This window comes from Pangasianodon hypophthalmus, chromosome 25 (assembly GCF_027358585.1).
Source record: "Pangasianodon hypophthalmus isolate fPanHyp1 chromosome 25, fPanHyp1.pri, whole genome shotgun sequence".
In the NCBI taxonomy this organism is placed as follows: domain Eukaryota; kingdom Metazoa; phylum Chordata; class Actinopteri; order Siluriformes; family Pangasiidae; genus Pangasianodon; species Pangasianodon hypophthalmus.
In genome coordinates this window covers 10,458,825-10,475,139 of record NC_069734.1, presented here as the reverse complement: position 1 = coordinate 10,475,139, position 16,315 = coordinate 10,458,825, and the positions used below count along the sequence as shown (strand labels likewise).

At 39.8% G+C, this 16,315-nt stretch overlaps 1 protein-coding gene across 1 annotated transcript in view; it reads left to right on the top strand.

Annotated features, from left to right (window-relative positions):
- Positions 1-16,315, top strand: part of iqgap1 (IQ motif containing GTPase activating protein 1) — a 40,314-nt gene that overhangs the window by 16,256 nt on the left and 7,743 nt on the right. Inside the window, exons 5-23 of the mRNA XM_026937472.3 lie at positions 1,721-1,797; positions 3,943-4,010; positions 4,665-4,778; positions 5,654-5,832; positions 5,937-6,024; positions 6,114-6,277; positions 6,364-6,448; positions 6,782-6,945; positions 7,029-7,189; positions 9,161-9,285; positions 9,389-9,552; positions 13,372-13,462; positions 13,547-13,714; positions 13,804-13,946; positions 14,111-14,281; positions 14,394-14,477; positions 14,602-14,673; positions 15,698-15,767; positions 15,898-16,262. Of these exons, the coding sequence (XP_026793273.2) occupies positions 1,721-1,797; positions 3,943-4,010; positions 4,665-4,778; positions 5,654-5,832; positions 5,937-6,024; positions 6,114-6,277; positions 6,364-6,448; positions 6,782-6,945; positions 7,029-7,189; positions 9,161-9,285; positions 9,389-9,552; positions 13,372-13,462; positions 13,547-13,714; positions 13,804-13,946; positions 14,111-14,281; positions 14,394-14,477; positions 14,602-14,673; positions 15,698-15,767; positions 15,898-16,262 (2,553 nt within the window). The remainder of the gene's footprint in view (positions 1-1,720; positions 1,798-3,942; positions 4,011-4,664; positions 4,779-5,653; positions 5,833-5,936; positions 6,025-6,113; positions 6,278-6,363; positions 6,449-6,781; positions 6,946-7,028; positions 7,190-9,160; positions 9,286-9,388; positions 9,553-13,371; positions 13,463-13,546; positions 13,715-13,803; positions 13,947-14,110; positions 14,282-14,393; positions 14,478-14,601; positions 14,674-15,697; positions 15,768-15,897; positions 16,263-16,315) is intronic.

Genomic DNA, 16,315 nt, shown 5'->3' with positions numbered 1-16,315 from the left:
GAGCTAAAAAGCTACTACTGTAGAGCAAGACAAAGCTCCAGGAGTGGGACATGTATGGTTCTAGTGTTAGAATTGGTCAATGTAATCTAGACACAAGCACAAAGTTGTGTCTAGCTATACATCTTCAAAATTTTTTTAGCATTGTCCTGGAAGTGAATTAAAGGGAGACTACCTCTCAAACGATCATAATGTTGTCCATAACACTAAAGGACAGGTACAAAAAGCCCTGAAACACCAGTGTTGATTAGATAAAATGTACAGAACTAACCCTTAACCCCAAATATGGTCAATCGGCTATGTTCCGTGTTTGATGTTTCATTCTGTAGTTTTGTACTCCAGCCAGATATTGAAATAGCTCCCTGCGAGTGCGTCCCATCCTCCAACACATTTTACAGTCATGTTAAAATCTGTTTTAAAAAAAATGATTGAAAATTGTCCTACTGTCAAAGAGCGATACCGCAGATTTGTATGGGCTTGTGTACACTGCAGAGTGAAAACATTCACACCTGAACCGCCAAAGACACTGCTGTTATTAGCTATTAGACGAGCGCTATTAAGCAAAACAACAGAAAAGCAGTGATGAGTAAGAATGTAAGTGAGGAGGAATTGGAACTGAAATGTGGAGGCACTATTGACACTTCAGTTTTTAACTAGACAACAACAACTTAGTCTGAAGTTTAGTGTAAAACATATCGAGTAGGTTTTTTTTTATATATAAAACATACTTGTAAGACTAGTTTGAATGGATATTACTTCTTAAGCTTCCTTAACAAAACATATAAAGGCAGTAGCGTCATTTTACTGCGTCACATTAGGCTCTGTTTTTCTGCCATGTTTTTCTGTGGCTGACTATCAAATTACATGCACGACATGTAGTCCAGTACCTAGCAGGTCTAACATTGGTTTTAATATAAAATAAAAGCCAATATAATGTAATAATCTATCTCTGAATGTTGGTGTGCTTTTTTTAAATCCATTATTATTTAGAAAATTTTCTGTATTTCCCTTCTTAAATAAGAATTGCTTGACAATTGTGTATGAAGCACTGACTGATTGGATGAGTGTCAAGGAGTTAGTAGTACAAATGTTGGAGTGTGTTTAAATGTGTGAGGTGTTGAGGTGATTTGGGGGGGGGGTGGGGGGGGGGGGGCGCGCGCGTGTATGTGTAGGGTGGTGGCCCCAGCGGTATTTGCTCAGAATTTGGCCCCATGTCAAATCTAACTGATGACCCTAATGTTAGCTGTCTTGCCCAAGTGATCGCACACTCGCTTCACACTTCATCGAGGTTGAGCTAACACACCAGTCAAGCACATACTCTGGTTTTGTGTGTGTTAATTGTCCTTTTACACAGCCGTTGCCTTTTATTTATATTTCCAAATGTTACATATCTACATACGTACATACACTATTGTAGACTATGTATATATGTATACACTATTGTACACTATGTGTACACTATTGTAAACTATATGTACAAACATAGATCTCACGCATATGTCTATACTACAGATGTCACATTAATGTTTTAGGTGAAGCTCCCATTCACAGTTCAGTAACTAACATCCCTTCACAGAATGAATATCAGCCCTCAGAGCCATCTAGAACATGATACAGCTTGCCTAAAACCTCAGTGTTTGTGTCATGACAATAGAGAGCTCTCAGTGTAAGCTCATTAAAGTGCTCACTCCCAGGCTCTCCTGTCTCCCTTCCCCCTCCTCAGATTTTCTATCCTGAGACTACAGATATCTACGACAGGAAGAACATGCCACGCTGCATCTACTGCATCCATGCACTCAGGTACACCACATGTTCCTCACACACCACTCCAGACCCACATTGATTCCATTTACCATGTGTGTTTATTTATTTAATTTATTTTGGCTCAGGGTGTATTCACTTCAGTTTGGATTCTTATGAAATTCATTACCACATTATCTTATTCATCACTTACATAGAAATAAGCATAGATTTGACATATAATAGTGCAAGATGGGCTGGTTTGATGCTGGGATTTTCACACACAACAGTCTCTAGAGTTTACACAGAATGGTGCAAACAACAAAAAAAATCCAGTAGGAAGTTCACCAAGCCTGGACAGTTGAAGATTGAGGAAAAGACCACATGAGGTTTTTCTAAATTTTAGCCATCCAGTTTTGCTGAATCTGTGCCCACTTTAGCTTCAGATTCCTGCTCTTGTTGTGGTCTGTTGCTGTTGTACCCCTGCTGCTTCAAGGTTTGGTGTGTTGTGCATTCTGAGATGCTTTTCTGCTCACCACAGTTGTAAAGAGTGGTTATTTGAGTTTCTATAGCCTTCCTGGAAACTAGAACACTCAGACCTCTCCCGTCAATAAGGTGTGTTCATCCTCAGAGCTGCCACAAACTGGATATGTTTTGTTTTTCGCACCATTCTGTGTAAACTAGATACTGTTGTGCATGAAATGCATGAATTGTGCATCCCAGGAGATCAACAGCTTCTGAAATACTTAAAGCAGCCCATCTGACACCATTAGTCATGTCATTATCAGAGTCACTCAGATCACATTTTTCCCATTCTGATGCTTGATTATCTGTCATTAACTGAAGCGCTTCACCTGTAGCTGCATGAATTTATGCATCACACTGTAGCTACATTCTTGACTGTTTGGATAATTATATGAATTATCAGGTGTACAGGTATTACTATTAAAGTGACTCGTGAGTGTATATATACTGCACTCAGATTTACATGCACTGTGGTCAGACATGATTTTGATCATACAGATACAACAAAGACGAAATTGATGAATAAGGAAACTGAGTTTATTGACATTATGAATATTGACATATCAATTATTAGAGATTAACATAGTACTTAGAAACCTTTAGCTATAGAATCTGTATGTTAAGATAGCTAGCTAGCTTACAGATGTAATGGTAGTGATAGTAAATGTCATTGTTATGGTTAATGACAGGTTTCTCTACCATTAAATAAATCGCTGTGAAGACTCTAATACTGAAATAACTTTATTTCAGTAAACTTCAGTAAATTTCAGTGACTTTATATCAGTAAACTTTATTTCAGTAAACTGTAAACTAGTCGGCTGGAAAATTGGAAGGGTGAGAGGGGGAAAAAAAGAAATATTCATGCATTTTCATAACTCATTTTTTTGTGAGGATAAAGGTGTAGAGATGTTCCAGGCCATTTTTAGTAGCTTGGGTAAAAAAAGACAAATTTTAGCAGGTAATTTAAATAATGGCACAGTGGATTATATTGTGTAGATCTGATATGTTTAGTGTGTTGCAGAGCTTTTATAGTGATATGTGTTTTATAGTTGTTCTTTCTGGGATAGCTAAAGGTAATTAAATTGAAAAGAAAAAACATTTTGGGTATTCCACTTTGCTCTGCAAATGTTGCACACTAATAGATTCCACAAATTTAGGGGTAGCGGTAGATCCAAATTGGACCATTTGGCGAGGGAAATGTTCACGTTGCTGCAGTGTGAATGTGCTGTTAGAATGCATGCTTCACCGATCAGGAGACGTTTAGTACGTGTTGTACATTTAGTAGCGGTTTCCAGTGGAAAAGCTGGTGCAAGCACAGTGTTTTAACAGTTCATTCCAGTCCTGTGCTGAGTGGATACACAGCCCACAGGCCATAAATCTTACCTTGCAGAAGCCGGAAATTGCACAGTGTAGCGGGGGCGAGAGGTTGGCCAGGGTCTGCTGTGGGCTGAAAGGCAGGGGGGTTTGTGTTTGGAAGAGAACTGCATCTCGCTGTAGTTGTTTTTAACTGTCCCCTGTGGAACACGAATGCAGCACCTCGTTTTGCACAACCAAGTTTGTAAGAAGGTGTTAAAAGTTGAAAGCCATGCGTCCTGTATACAGTGATTTATTTCTGTAAGTGCTTGACAGGAATTAAACAGACCTCTTCCTGTAATTCAGCCTTTTGTCATTTCTTCACAGCCTCTACCTGTTCAAGCTTGGCTTAGCCCCGCAGATCACAGACCTGTACGGCAAAGTGGCCTTCACAGGTGAGTGACCCTAGTGTGCTTCAGTCAGCCTCTGAAGTTGTTTTCTGTCTGCAGCAGGAAGGCTCAAGAGCTCCTGTGGAATTTGGGAGTGTATAAGCCATTAGCGATTGTGCGGGCTTTTCCTGTCATTTCAGCCAACTTGCTTAGGCTGCCAAGCTCATGGCAGGGGATCATGATTTAACACACATGCTGAGAACAATGTCCAGCCCTCACTACCAGGAAAAAACATTTGATATGTTTACATGCCCCATTTTCCACTAACAAGGCTTTGCTGTTGGTGCCATTCAAGGAACCAGTAAAAATTAGCATTAGTAAAGAATCTTTAAGCAAATTGTGGTGGCAGCCAGCAGTTTGAGTTTTAAATTGTTGTCTTGGCCATAAACAACCTGCAGGTTCTTGGTTTCAGACCAGCAGCATTTTGCTACCGAGACTCCTTTCCTAGTGGAAAAGTCCAAAACGGTTCAAAAGTACTAAATCCTGTCCCAAGACCAGCACCTGCACCTTGCTGGTGGAAATGGCTTCAAGTGAAGCTCACATATGATGCATGGCATTTTGTAAACACAAAATTTGTGGTTAAAAATAGGTCATATATTGCCTGTGTTTTGTCTGGTACTATCACGTTTGACCCCTGTATACCTAATCTCTGTCTTTCAGAGGAGGAGATTAACAACATGAAGATCGAGCTGGAGAAGTACAACATTCAGATGCCGGCTTTTAGCAAAATTGGCGGGATCCTGGCTAACGAGTTATCTGTTGATGAGGCAGCTTGTGAGCTTTATTTACATATTCTACTTATATTCTACAGTCTAATGATGATCAAGTATAGATACAGTTGTTTGTAAAAGTTTGCATCCCCCATGTTTTTGAATGAAGGAAAAGATAATGGATCTTTATTTTACCGTTTAATTACAAGCAGCAAAACAGCAGCCCAAAATATAAGACCAAATCTACAGAGAAATAGAAAAGCATGATGTTGGAGTTTTGCCATGATGATCTTGGTCCCCAGATCTGACTTGAAGAAGGCAGTGTATTCCCATTCCTCATGACATATCTGCTTGGCTTATCTTTGACATCTGACACTGTTAGAAAATCTGGCAAAGTTAGAACAGATATTTTAAGAAGAATGTGGAGATAGATATTACAAATGAGAGCATCCAAAAGCTGTTCAGAAGATGATAGAAAAGATGTTGGGGTATATTATTAGAAAATATCATGGTCAAAAATAGATTCATATTTTTGAACTATCATCACTTTTTCTAAGCCTGAAAGTCATTTCAGGAACAGTGATTGCGTGCAAGTATTAAATTTGTGGAAGCTCATTTCATCCAGTTAAAGAAAGAAAAATACCATTTACTAAGTCTAATAATGAGAAAGTTTAGCAAAAGTAGGCCTTAGTTTCTCAGAATAATAAGAACATTTTCTCAAAATGGTGAGTCATTATTACTGTGTAAAGGTTTAACATTAGAGCTTTCCCACACATTCACAGCTCTGTTGCCAAGAGTATTGAAAAGGTTTTTATATGCGGGTGTGTATAAGACACACACTGACTAAATCTTATGAAGTAATGCCAGGAAGTTAACAAAGCGTTCAGTTAAGAAACGTTGAACAGAGTGTGAACATGATGTTGTATTGCTTTGACTCAGTGCACGCTGCAGTGATTGCCATCAATGATGCCATTGACCATGGAGACCCTGCAGGCACTATGGCAGCAATGAGGAACCCCAACGCCATGCTGCTTAATCTGGACGAGAGCGCCGCCCAGCACTACCAAGACACGCTGTTCCAGGCCAAAGCTGAGAAAGTGGCCAACTCCAGGAAGAGGGTATGAGAGGCAAATCTCAACCAATCACATAAACTGGAAGTAACAGTCTTCTTAAACCACTGGTCCTGTCATTGCATGAGATGTAAGCTCTGTGTCTACTGTAGATCGGGGAGAACGTGGACGCAGAAAGGGATGTCTATGAAGAGCTGCTCACCCAGGCTGAAATTCAGGGCAACATCAACAAAGTTAACTGTAAGTTCCTTGCAAATGTACTTTTATGCACATATTAGCTGTCTTAACATCAGCAATCCATCCTGACACCCTTCTCTGCTCTGTTTCAGTGTCCAATTCCCTGACTTCAGTGGATCAGGCGCTATTCGGTGGCGATGAGGACAAGCTCTACCAGGCGCTTTCATCCCCAGCGTTGGGTCTGCAGTCCCTCAAGCCAAAGAACAAAGGCTGGTACCTGAAACAGCTGGTGGCAGACCGAGACGTTAAGGAGCAGGTAATGGAGGACAAATAGAGCTCAGCTGTTTATGTGCTTGTTTCTTAACATATATAAATCTGATCTTTTGGTTGCTGTTGACCCAGAACACCCCAGGAGAGTCACTGACCAAAGAAGAGCTGCAGAACGGCGTGGATGCAGCCAATAGTGTTGCAGAAGGCTATCAGAGAAGTATGAATCTTTCTCTCTGTTTGTGTACTGCCTTTTCACAGCACTTCAAGTCACCCTAATTTTTAAAAATGTGTCTTTGTGTGTCTGAAGTGTGTCCTTTTTGGCAGAAGTAATTTAAGTGTCCAGATAACCCAAAGTGTATTTTTATCACTGCAGTGGTTTCGATCAATTGAAACAGTATTTTGAAAATCTAATTGGGAAATTTTGGACAAAAAAATATGGTCTTTAAGTTTTGCGTGACTAAACTATAATATTGATGTGTTTTGTATTTGATTCCAGGCCTTTATTTGAGTCCGTTTTATTTTAGAATGACAGAACATGTGTCTTTCGCAGTGCTTCAGGCTGTAGAGCGGATAAATGCTGCCATCAGGAAGGGTGTTGCTGAGGACACGGTGAATGAGCTAATGAATCCAGACGCTCAGCTCCCAACCGTCTATCCCAGAGCCGCCGAGCTCTACCAGAGAGAACTCTTCAGCCTGCAGCAGCAAAGCCCAGAGGTCAGAACACACACGCATGCACACGTGCTTAAAATAAGATTGAGTTCTGTTGTCCTGACTAAGGTATGTGTCCGGTTGTTCAGGGCTCGCTCACACACCCGGAACTGCTGGTTGCAGTAGAGATGCTGTCGTCGGTGGTGCTGATAAACGAGGCTCTGGATGTGGGAGACAGAGGTGCTGTGTGGAAACAGCTGAGCAGCCCTGTTACAGGCCTCAGCAATGTGGAGGGAGAGTATACACAGAGGTGAGACACTCGGCCAGATTGCTGCACAAATCACTCAGTAACAGGTTCATTTTCTACAGGTAGGAAAAACTGAAGCACAAATTAAATAAAACGTAGCACTGCGATTTAAAAAATAAAAAATATTCTCATAAACACGTAATTGTTTTAAGTGTGAAATAAGAGACCGTGTAATTCCTGGCCTGCCTTCCTTGTTCAAAAATTATCTAGGTTAAATCCTAATAGTATTATACCATTAAGAACATGAATGCTAGTATTAATCTGCATTTCTTATTTGATTTGTTTTTTGTGAGGATTTGTGATCTGAAAATGAATCCTCTTTGTAAATTCATCCACGCTTCTTTTTTTTCTCTCAAGGTCACTCACCTCGTTTTCAATGTTACGGAAAAGTAACACTGCATTTTATTCTTACAAGCAACAACAGTGACATTTTATTCGATTTCCTGCTTAATCATGAGGGGGTTCTCAGTCAGATGGAAAATATGTGCTATTTTGATATTGCACACACTGAGTAGTGAGAATGCTCCATACTGCCATGAGCATTAGTTCTTGTTTGAATAAAAATACGCATACCACAAATAGACCAAGTTTTTTTGCACGGGTGCAACTATGAGCTACACAACTTTGCTTTGTGGCTTAAAAAGGATACTACTCCTACTTGATAAAGCAATACAGATACCTAACATGTCAAGCACAATTGTCCAGTACTCGCAGAAATCTCTTGTCCAATCCTGCCGTTTTGAACAGACCTGAGACCCAACATCTACAAGCGTCATGTAAAAGCCATGGCTATATTTTCCATATATATATTATATACAATATTAGGACTTTGTCATGGTGGTGTTAAAAAATTCATCACCTTCTTGTCATAACACTGCTTCAGGCAAAACAAATAAATAAACAAGGGTTGTTTGGACACTTATCCAGGTTATACTTGATGCATTGTTCACACATCCGCCTGCATATCCTTTATACTTGTGGAGGATAAGAAGCGATATCCAGTAGGGGGCAGGTCGGAGACAAAATACAGTATGTTAAATGTTAGCAGTTTCATGGCCGTGATTTTTGGTACCTATATTTGATGCATTATTGTACAGTGGCATAAAAATTTCATATAACTCTTACTGTTAGTCTCTTCGAAACTTTGAGCTATTCTTCTAAACTTCTGGGTTGTCTTACATTGCAAAAATATGACCACATAATTAATTGTATTTATTATGCTGTAATCTAGAAGATTAGCACTAGCCATTGGAATGGAACTCGATGTTAAAAAAGCACATAATGTAAACAATATACGCAAAGAAAATCAGAAATAGTACACAAATGTGCAAACTGAAACAAAGTTAGTTTATTCAGATAATTCTACACTGCTCCCTGTTTTGGTATCTCATCTTGCAGACATGTAGCATTCATTTCCGAGGAAGTACACAACAAACATGCGGGGAATCTGCAGTAGTATAATGCTGGTTTGATGATCACTGGCACTACACAGTGCCTTGCATTAGTATTTACCCCTTGTGCACTAATTTCCAGGTTTCACAGCAACGGGGGTGAATGCTTATGCAGTCACATCTTTTACAAACTATTTTACAAACTATACTGATTTGTTATTATAGGCTATTTTGTGTACATTCATGATGTATAAAACTGAAGAAGTTCATTTCTGTTCCAAGTTGTATCACTATAAAAATGTTTTCACTATAAAAATTCAAGGGGGTAAATAATTAAGCAAGGACATGCCCTTCAAGCACATGTACATTCTCCTCAAATTCTTATTCAAGCATTCTGACTCAGTCTGACTTAAAATAGGATTGTCAGGAACACACTTTTGTCACACTTGTACAACCAAGAGAGTGAAGGAATAATAGAATATAAAATGATAAACTCTGATCTTTTGGAGTTGGGGTATTTGCCTGGTCAGTGTGTTCGTGTCTTCATGTTTTTGTTCATACAGGTTTTTGTTTTTGTATCCAGGTACATGGACGAGTTGATGCGCCTGAAGGCTGCAGCGCGAGAAGAAGGCAGCGAGTATCTGACGTGGAATGACATCCAGGCGTGCGTGGATCAGGTCAACAGCACTATTCAGGAGGAGCACGAGAGTGAGTCACATATAAGCTACAGTCCACGAGCGGATCAGGTAACATCATTAGTCCTGATCTTTCACAGCCTGATGTGTCATGTTCTGATGTGTCATGTCCTCAGGAATCGTTGCTATTGGTCTGATCAATGAGGCTCTCCATGAAGGAGACGCAAAGAAGACTCTGGAGGCCCTGCAGCAGCCGGCGGCCAAGCTGACAGATGTGGATCCATCAATAGCTCAGCATTATTTCGACAAACTCCTGGAGGCACGGAGAGAGAAAGCTCACGTATGTCCTTAGTTTTTCCTGTACATGCAGGATACCATTTGAATTAGCCAATCATTTGTTCACTAACGTGAACCTTGATTGATCAACTTTAAATTGTATAATTGACGAGTTACTGCAATTTTATATGCAGACTATGCTGTCAGGTCTAAACAGTATATTTATTTCAATTACACACTCACATTTAATGAACATTTTGTGAACCTCAATTCATATTAATTACATGTAAGGAAGCAGTCCAAAATAAATCCATAAATTAGTACATAAACCAATATTCGATTAGGACAAAAGAAATGGCCCCTTATAAAAGGAGGAAGAATTAGTTTGTGTTTATGGTAGCTGGTGCGCTACAGTGGCTGAGCTGCATTACTGGAAGATTTAGCACACTCCACCTTTAGTAGGTGCTCTTTTGCTGTTTAGTTGCCGTTTTGTTATTTTCAGCTCTGTAAGCTTTACCTTTTATGGAGTTTTGTGGGTGTGACTAAATGTAAATCAGCTGTGCCATGAACAGCTGCATGCATGTGTTATCAGCATGCATGTGTGAATATGAAGAAAATTGCTGTTGCTTTTGTAAATAAGGTGAGAATTATTTTAGTTTGGTTTGGCCCAAAAAACATTTACTTTATTTAAGGATTGAGGAAAGAAGACCATTTTAGTAGAAAGCCTGTTGGTTTAATTACATTTTCCAGTAGCTTAGAGCTAGCATGTGTATATATAAATAACAAGTTTATTGATCAAGTAGCTGAGTTGTTGATAAACTACAGCTACACCTCCCCATCTCCTCCTTACCATCGAGTCTGTATCTCTGGATATCTAGTGCAAAGGAGAAGCCACCCAGAACTCCAGCCAAAGTTCTCCCTACTTTTTACAGTTCCACAATTAATCTTCATGTCATTTAGATGAACATGTGGTCTGCTTTTGCAAATTTCTTTTTGGTTGAAAGCAAAATAGACTTGAGGTTACTGGCTGCTAACACATCAGATCTCGAGTCACTTATTATTTATTATGGATCTCGAGTCACTTATTATTTATTATGGATCTCGAGTCACTTATTATTTATTATGGATGTTTTATGGTTGTATCCATAGACCTGTTTCTTTTTTTATTTAAACACAGCTTTATATCCTCTAACTGGTTATATTTGCTCACATGCACTGATGTAGGAACATGAAATATATCAGATTAACGGTACACATGCACTAAATAACCTGATTATTGATCTAAAATCTGTGACTTTATCAGATCTATTGTAATGAAAATAGTATATACTGGTTTAAAGCCAAGTGAGATCAGATGTGATTATTGATGTGCATGTAAACACACTCCTAATTTCATTCCATTTTGATTTTTTGAGTCTTCTCAGAGAAGGGGTTGTGTAAAGCGTTTGTTCTATCATTAACTCCACATTTCATATGACTCAGTAACCCATGACTTCAGACAGATAACATCATTCACACTCATTCTCTCATGCTCTCCTTCACCCCCTCTTCACTTTTAGTCATCGTATTCTAAGCTTTGCTTTTTTTTTTTTTTTTTTTTTTAAATAAAGTCTTTTATTACACAGAGACGCCCTCAGAGAAAGGATCCCCTAGTATCAGAGTATTAAAATGTTCATCAGTATAGATATAATAATAGCCCTAGCTGGTTTTCTTCATTATAAATAGTTAGCTTTCACTCTGTTTACACATGAAGTCACAGTAAGGTTGTCACTCAGTGAAAGTGAAAGTCCGTCCATGCAGGTGAGAATTGTGAACATGGCAAATGTTTGCCAGTAGAGTTCACAGCATCCTCATGCCTGCTTAACTAACGTCATGCAGATGTAGGAGTGAGGGGAACGACATCAGCCTGTGGGTGTAATGAGAAACTTTCCAACCTTGCTGAATGGTCACTGGTAGTTTGCACAATCTAGAGTCTATGACATCTTGACTTTTTGGTAAACTCAGTTGGAAAGTCTGTTCATGCTTATTTTCCATGCCGATGCAGAGTTTTGTATGTTTTTCAACTCTGATTTATATCTTGTGTGTGTTTAAGGCTTAATGGTGGCTAGGTCTAATTTCTGAATCATGCAGGACTCAAAATGGCTATGAAAACAAAGTCTTCCTTTATGCGATGGTTTTCACAACAGTAGGAAATAACAGTCTGATGACTGCGTCGCTGCCTTAAAAGGACAAAACTCTGCTCCTCCACACTGGCAGAATTGGACTGTGCATTTTTAAGCTCTGACCTTATTCTGAGTGGAGATTCCTGGGTGTGATATTTACCTCGAGCCCTCCAGATGTTCTTGTGACATAGGAAGTGGTTATGGAAGGAAGCTACTGGATTTTTTTTTTTTTTAACTTCTGCAAAGTCATGTGCTGTGCAGCTGAGGCGAGTGAAGAGCTTTATTCAAACGCTGCTGCAGGTGGAAACCAGATTGGTGCACTTTGAGATGATCTGTTGCTTTTTTCAGTTGCTTATGAGAGAGTTAACACTTTATTTAGGTGTCCATATTTCCATATTTATGCAAGGACGTCACAGTGTTGTTATTCTGTAATAGGAATATATTTATAGACTTTAGCACAGGAATAAAGTAACCCCCTTTATTGTTATGATCTCATGCTGTGACAGGCCCTGAAGAGACTGAAATACAATCTCTGCTATTTTACCCCACCCTGTTTCACTTCCTTAATTGTGATTGGCAGTCTGTATCATTTTTTTGTTACACCCTCTTGGATAGAGAAGTTTGGTGGAGTTATTGTACAAATAGCACCCTAGGCACAATCCTTGCAAACATATGTGACTGTAGTTAGTTATAATATGATATCCAGTCATCAAATGTAATAATAAACTTAAGCACAGCCTCAGGATGAATTATAATAAGACAATAAATGCAGTGTAATTAAAAGGTATTAACATCACAAAACAGCAAGAGCTTAACTAATCCCAGTTTTGAGCTCCAAAAACACTAAACTTTTCTATTCCCCAGTGGTTTACCAGCTTTCCACCACACCCTCAAGTTCAGTTGAACCCCCAGCACTGTGAGGCCAGTGGGGAGGGCCCTGCACTGTTAGCCAATCAGCAAAGAGATTTGCTCATGGCGGAAACCACGAGGGCCCCGCCCACTTCCTCTTCATCCCATTGTAGCAAAGATTTCAATAGTAGATTATAGATTCACTACCAGTGAACAGGAGTGAATTCAGCTAAAGATATTTATTAAATATGCTGTCAGTAACAGTGTAATCACAGAAGTGTTTTATGTGTATCTTGTCAGGCTGACCAAAAAAAAAAGAAATTATTAGTGAAACACACTACTTCAGCAAATCAGTTTTGTGCTAAGCTCCACATGAGCCAATCATTTTAGACTCTCATGAGTGCACTTTAGCTGAAAATAAACCCCAGAAGAATTCAGAGAAAGACTTCACTGTGCCTAAAAAGTCTCTGGTTCATAAATACTTTCACTATCCAATCAGAGAGCTACTAATGTGTAAGAACTACTAGCCAATCTCAGTGCAGTGTGCTGGTAAAAAGGGCGGGGGAACAAAACCGCGGGCTGGTGTGACATTGCGAAGAAACAGAGCCTCCTGGTGGCTAAAAGATCCACACAGTCAGAGAGAGAAGGCATTTTCTGCTGATGTTTTTATTTGGTTTCAACTCAGGCTGAATCTGTTACACATATTGTCATCCATGGTTCGTTCAGAAAGTCGACGCACAGTCTTAGATTCCTCTAAAAGCTAGAATGCTGTTGCATCTATTACCATCTATTACCATTAATTGGAAAAAATTGCATCATTTCATTCATTTCACATTTTTATTTTGACTCTCTGCATGGTTTCCTCGGTTTAGGAGACTCAGGATCCATCAGCAGTTCTCTGGCTGGATGAAATCCAGGAGGCCATCTTCCAAGCTAACAAAGACACTGAAGAGGCCCTGCAGTGTAAGAAAGGACTATTCATAGTTTCTAGCTTACATCATTATCGCCTTCATTATTTTTGGCATTAACATGGCCTCACTCTGACAGTCTCTCAGGCAATCCAAGCCATTAATGAGGCAGTAGACAGTGGGGATGCGACCCAGACGCTGGCAGCTCTGCGCACACCTGGAGCTAGTCTGTATGGCGTGACCCCAGAGTGCGGCCAGACATATCAGGATGACCTGACTAAGATCAAGAACGAGAAAAAGAAGGAGGGTAAGAGTGTAAAGTGTGCGTCACTCATGTACTGGTGATTAGCTGCATTGGTTTGGAGTGGATGTGATCCGAGTGGCTGTGTTTCCTAGGTGATAATGGTAGTGAGTGGATGCAGCACTGGGTAAAGGGAGGCTACAACTACTACTACAACCTGAAGACTGGAGAGGGCACATGGGACGAGCCTGCAGGATTTATGCAGAACAATACCCACCTGAACAAAGATGAGATCCAGGTGAATATAAATATAAAAATATCTAGGCAGTGATTCAATGTGATATAATTTATAGTCATTTGGATGTGATATGTGGTAGCTGTCTCACCATTATTTATACTGCAGCTCTTTTCAGATTTCATTACCATATTCATTAACTGATTCTTGTCTCTGTTCCTGTCTAGTCTGTCGTATCAGGAGTGACTGCAGCCTACAACCGTGAGCAGTTGTGGTTGGCTAATGAGAGTCTGATAGCTAAACTGCAAGCACGTTGCCGAGGTTTCCTGGTGAGACGAAACATGAAAGAACGTATCAAGTTCCTGCAGTCCCAGGATCCAGCCATCAAACGCATCCAGGTGAGTCTTGGACTCCAGATAGCAGGCCTCATTAGCACTGGCATGGAATCTAAGCAATGCTGTTCATGAATTTGCTTTGCCACTGGATTGATTTGTCCTTTGTGATTGACAGGCCCACTGGAAGGGTTACAAAGAAAGAAAGGCCTTCAATGAAAGAAAGCAGTACTTGAAGGATCATACAGGGGATGCTGTTAAGGTATGATTGCAGTTAATAGCAGTAACAGAGTTTTGAATGATTTTCAAGGAAACTGATTTAGTTCAATCATGAAAGTGATTACAAGAGTGAGCTAATGTTTGTGCTCTTATTTTTATACTCTCAGATCCAGTCAATGGTCAGGATGCATCAAGCTCGCAAAAAGTACAGAGATCGCCTACAGTATTTCAAAGACCATGTGAGTAACCATTTCCTCAGCATCTGTATTTGACAATGATACCGAGCATCTGTTTGCATTGTTATTGTTTTTATTGCTGTTTTCCTTCACTGGGTTGTATTCAGAGTTGGCAGTTAAATCAGTGTTTACTCAGGGAAAGTTCTGCATATTCAGAAATGGGTTACATACATGCTTAAATCGATTGTCTCGGCTCCCCAGTCAAATTACGCGCATTATCTGCGTGTAGTTCAAGTGTGCCAGATTTTTCTTGAGTAGAAGCACAAGGCTTTTCAGTACTATGTAGACTGCCACCTTTAAACTCAAGCATCTGCCATTAAGCCTGAAAAAATCGGGGATAGAAAATGCAGAAATAAGTTTTTTCTTTGCTGTCAAATGTAATACGATGTAACACAAAAGCAACACACAGTTTAAAAATGATAAAGAAAAAAGCCTAATACATCATAAATATACATGATGTTACAATAAACATCTAATAGGAGTCTGGTATATTGCTAATATATGGATGCATGGATGCATAGTCCTAGTTGTAATTATGACAATCATTGCAATTTTTTAATTTAACAATATGGATTTCACATTATTCATTATTCTGAAGCTTATAAATTAGCACTTGATCTAGCACATCCTGTTAGTTTGCATTTAATTTTTTTATATCGTGCCCCACTTTTTTGTGTGTGTATTTACCGTCTACATTTCAGCTTGTAAAACATACATTTGAGCATGACATTGTCAGACAGTGGTGCGACTACAGCTCCTCGCTAGAGCTGATATAGCACAAGAAAAATGTCCACGGTCAGAGACATGCATAACTGAGACGCGTCCTTTCAGCAAACCAGCCCGTGTGTGTAACGCTCGCGTAACGTCTGGGTAGTGCTGAAGTCTGTAGTTATGTCTGAGGACTGAATACTGATGTGTGCAATTTTGGTATTAAATCCTTGCTACGTGTGCTCAGCTCAACTCTAAATATGGTCTGTGATGATTTTGAACTGTAACCATTTTCCTCAAATATCTTTTGAAATCTCAGATTAATGAAGTGGTGAAAATTCAGGCTTTTATCCGGGCCAACAAAGCAAGAGATGACTACAAGACACTCAGTAAGCACCACATCTCTATAAGGATTCTTTCTGAGATATGACTTTATACCTAGATCAGTGCATTCTATTTTTCAGTAATATTAAGATTACTCCAGTGTTTCTTTGTTTCACGTCCTCTCTTTTCACACAGTCAACGCAGACGATCCTCCGATGGCGGTTGTGCGTAAATTCGTGCATCTGCTGGACCACAGTGACCAGGACTTCCAGGAAGAGTTGGACCTGATGCGTCTGAGGGAGGAGGTGATCACCAACATCCGCTCCAACCAGCAGCTGGAGAATGACCTCAACCTGATGGACATCAAGATCGGTCTTCTTGTGAAGAACAAGATCACCCTTCAGGAGGTCGTCTCGCACAGCAAGAAGCTCACCAAGAAGAACAAGGGCGAGCTGTCCAACCTCATGATGATGAACAAGCAGAAGGGAGGCCTGAAGGCTCTCAGCAAAGAAAAGCGAGACAAGCTAGAAGCCTATCAGTACCTTTTCTACCTTCTGCAGGTATGTTCTGCCTTGAGTAGGTGCTGCTATTTAGAAGATGTTTGCCACTTTTT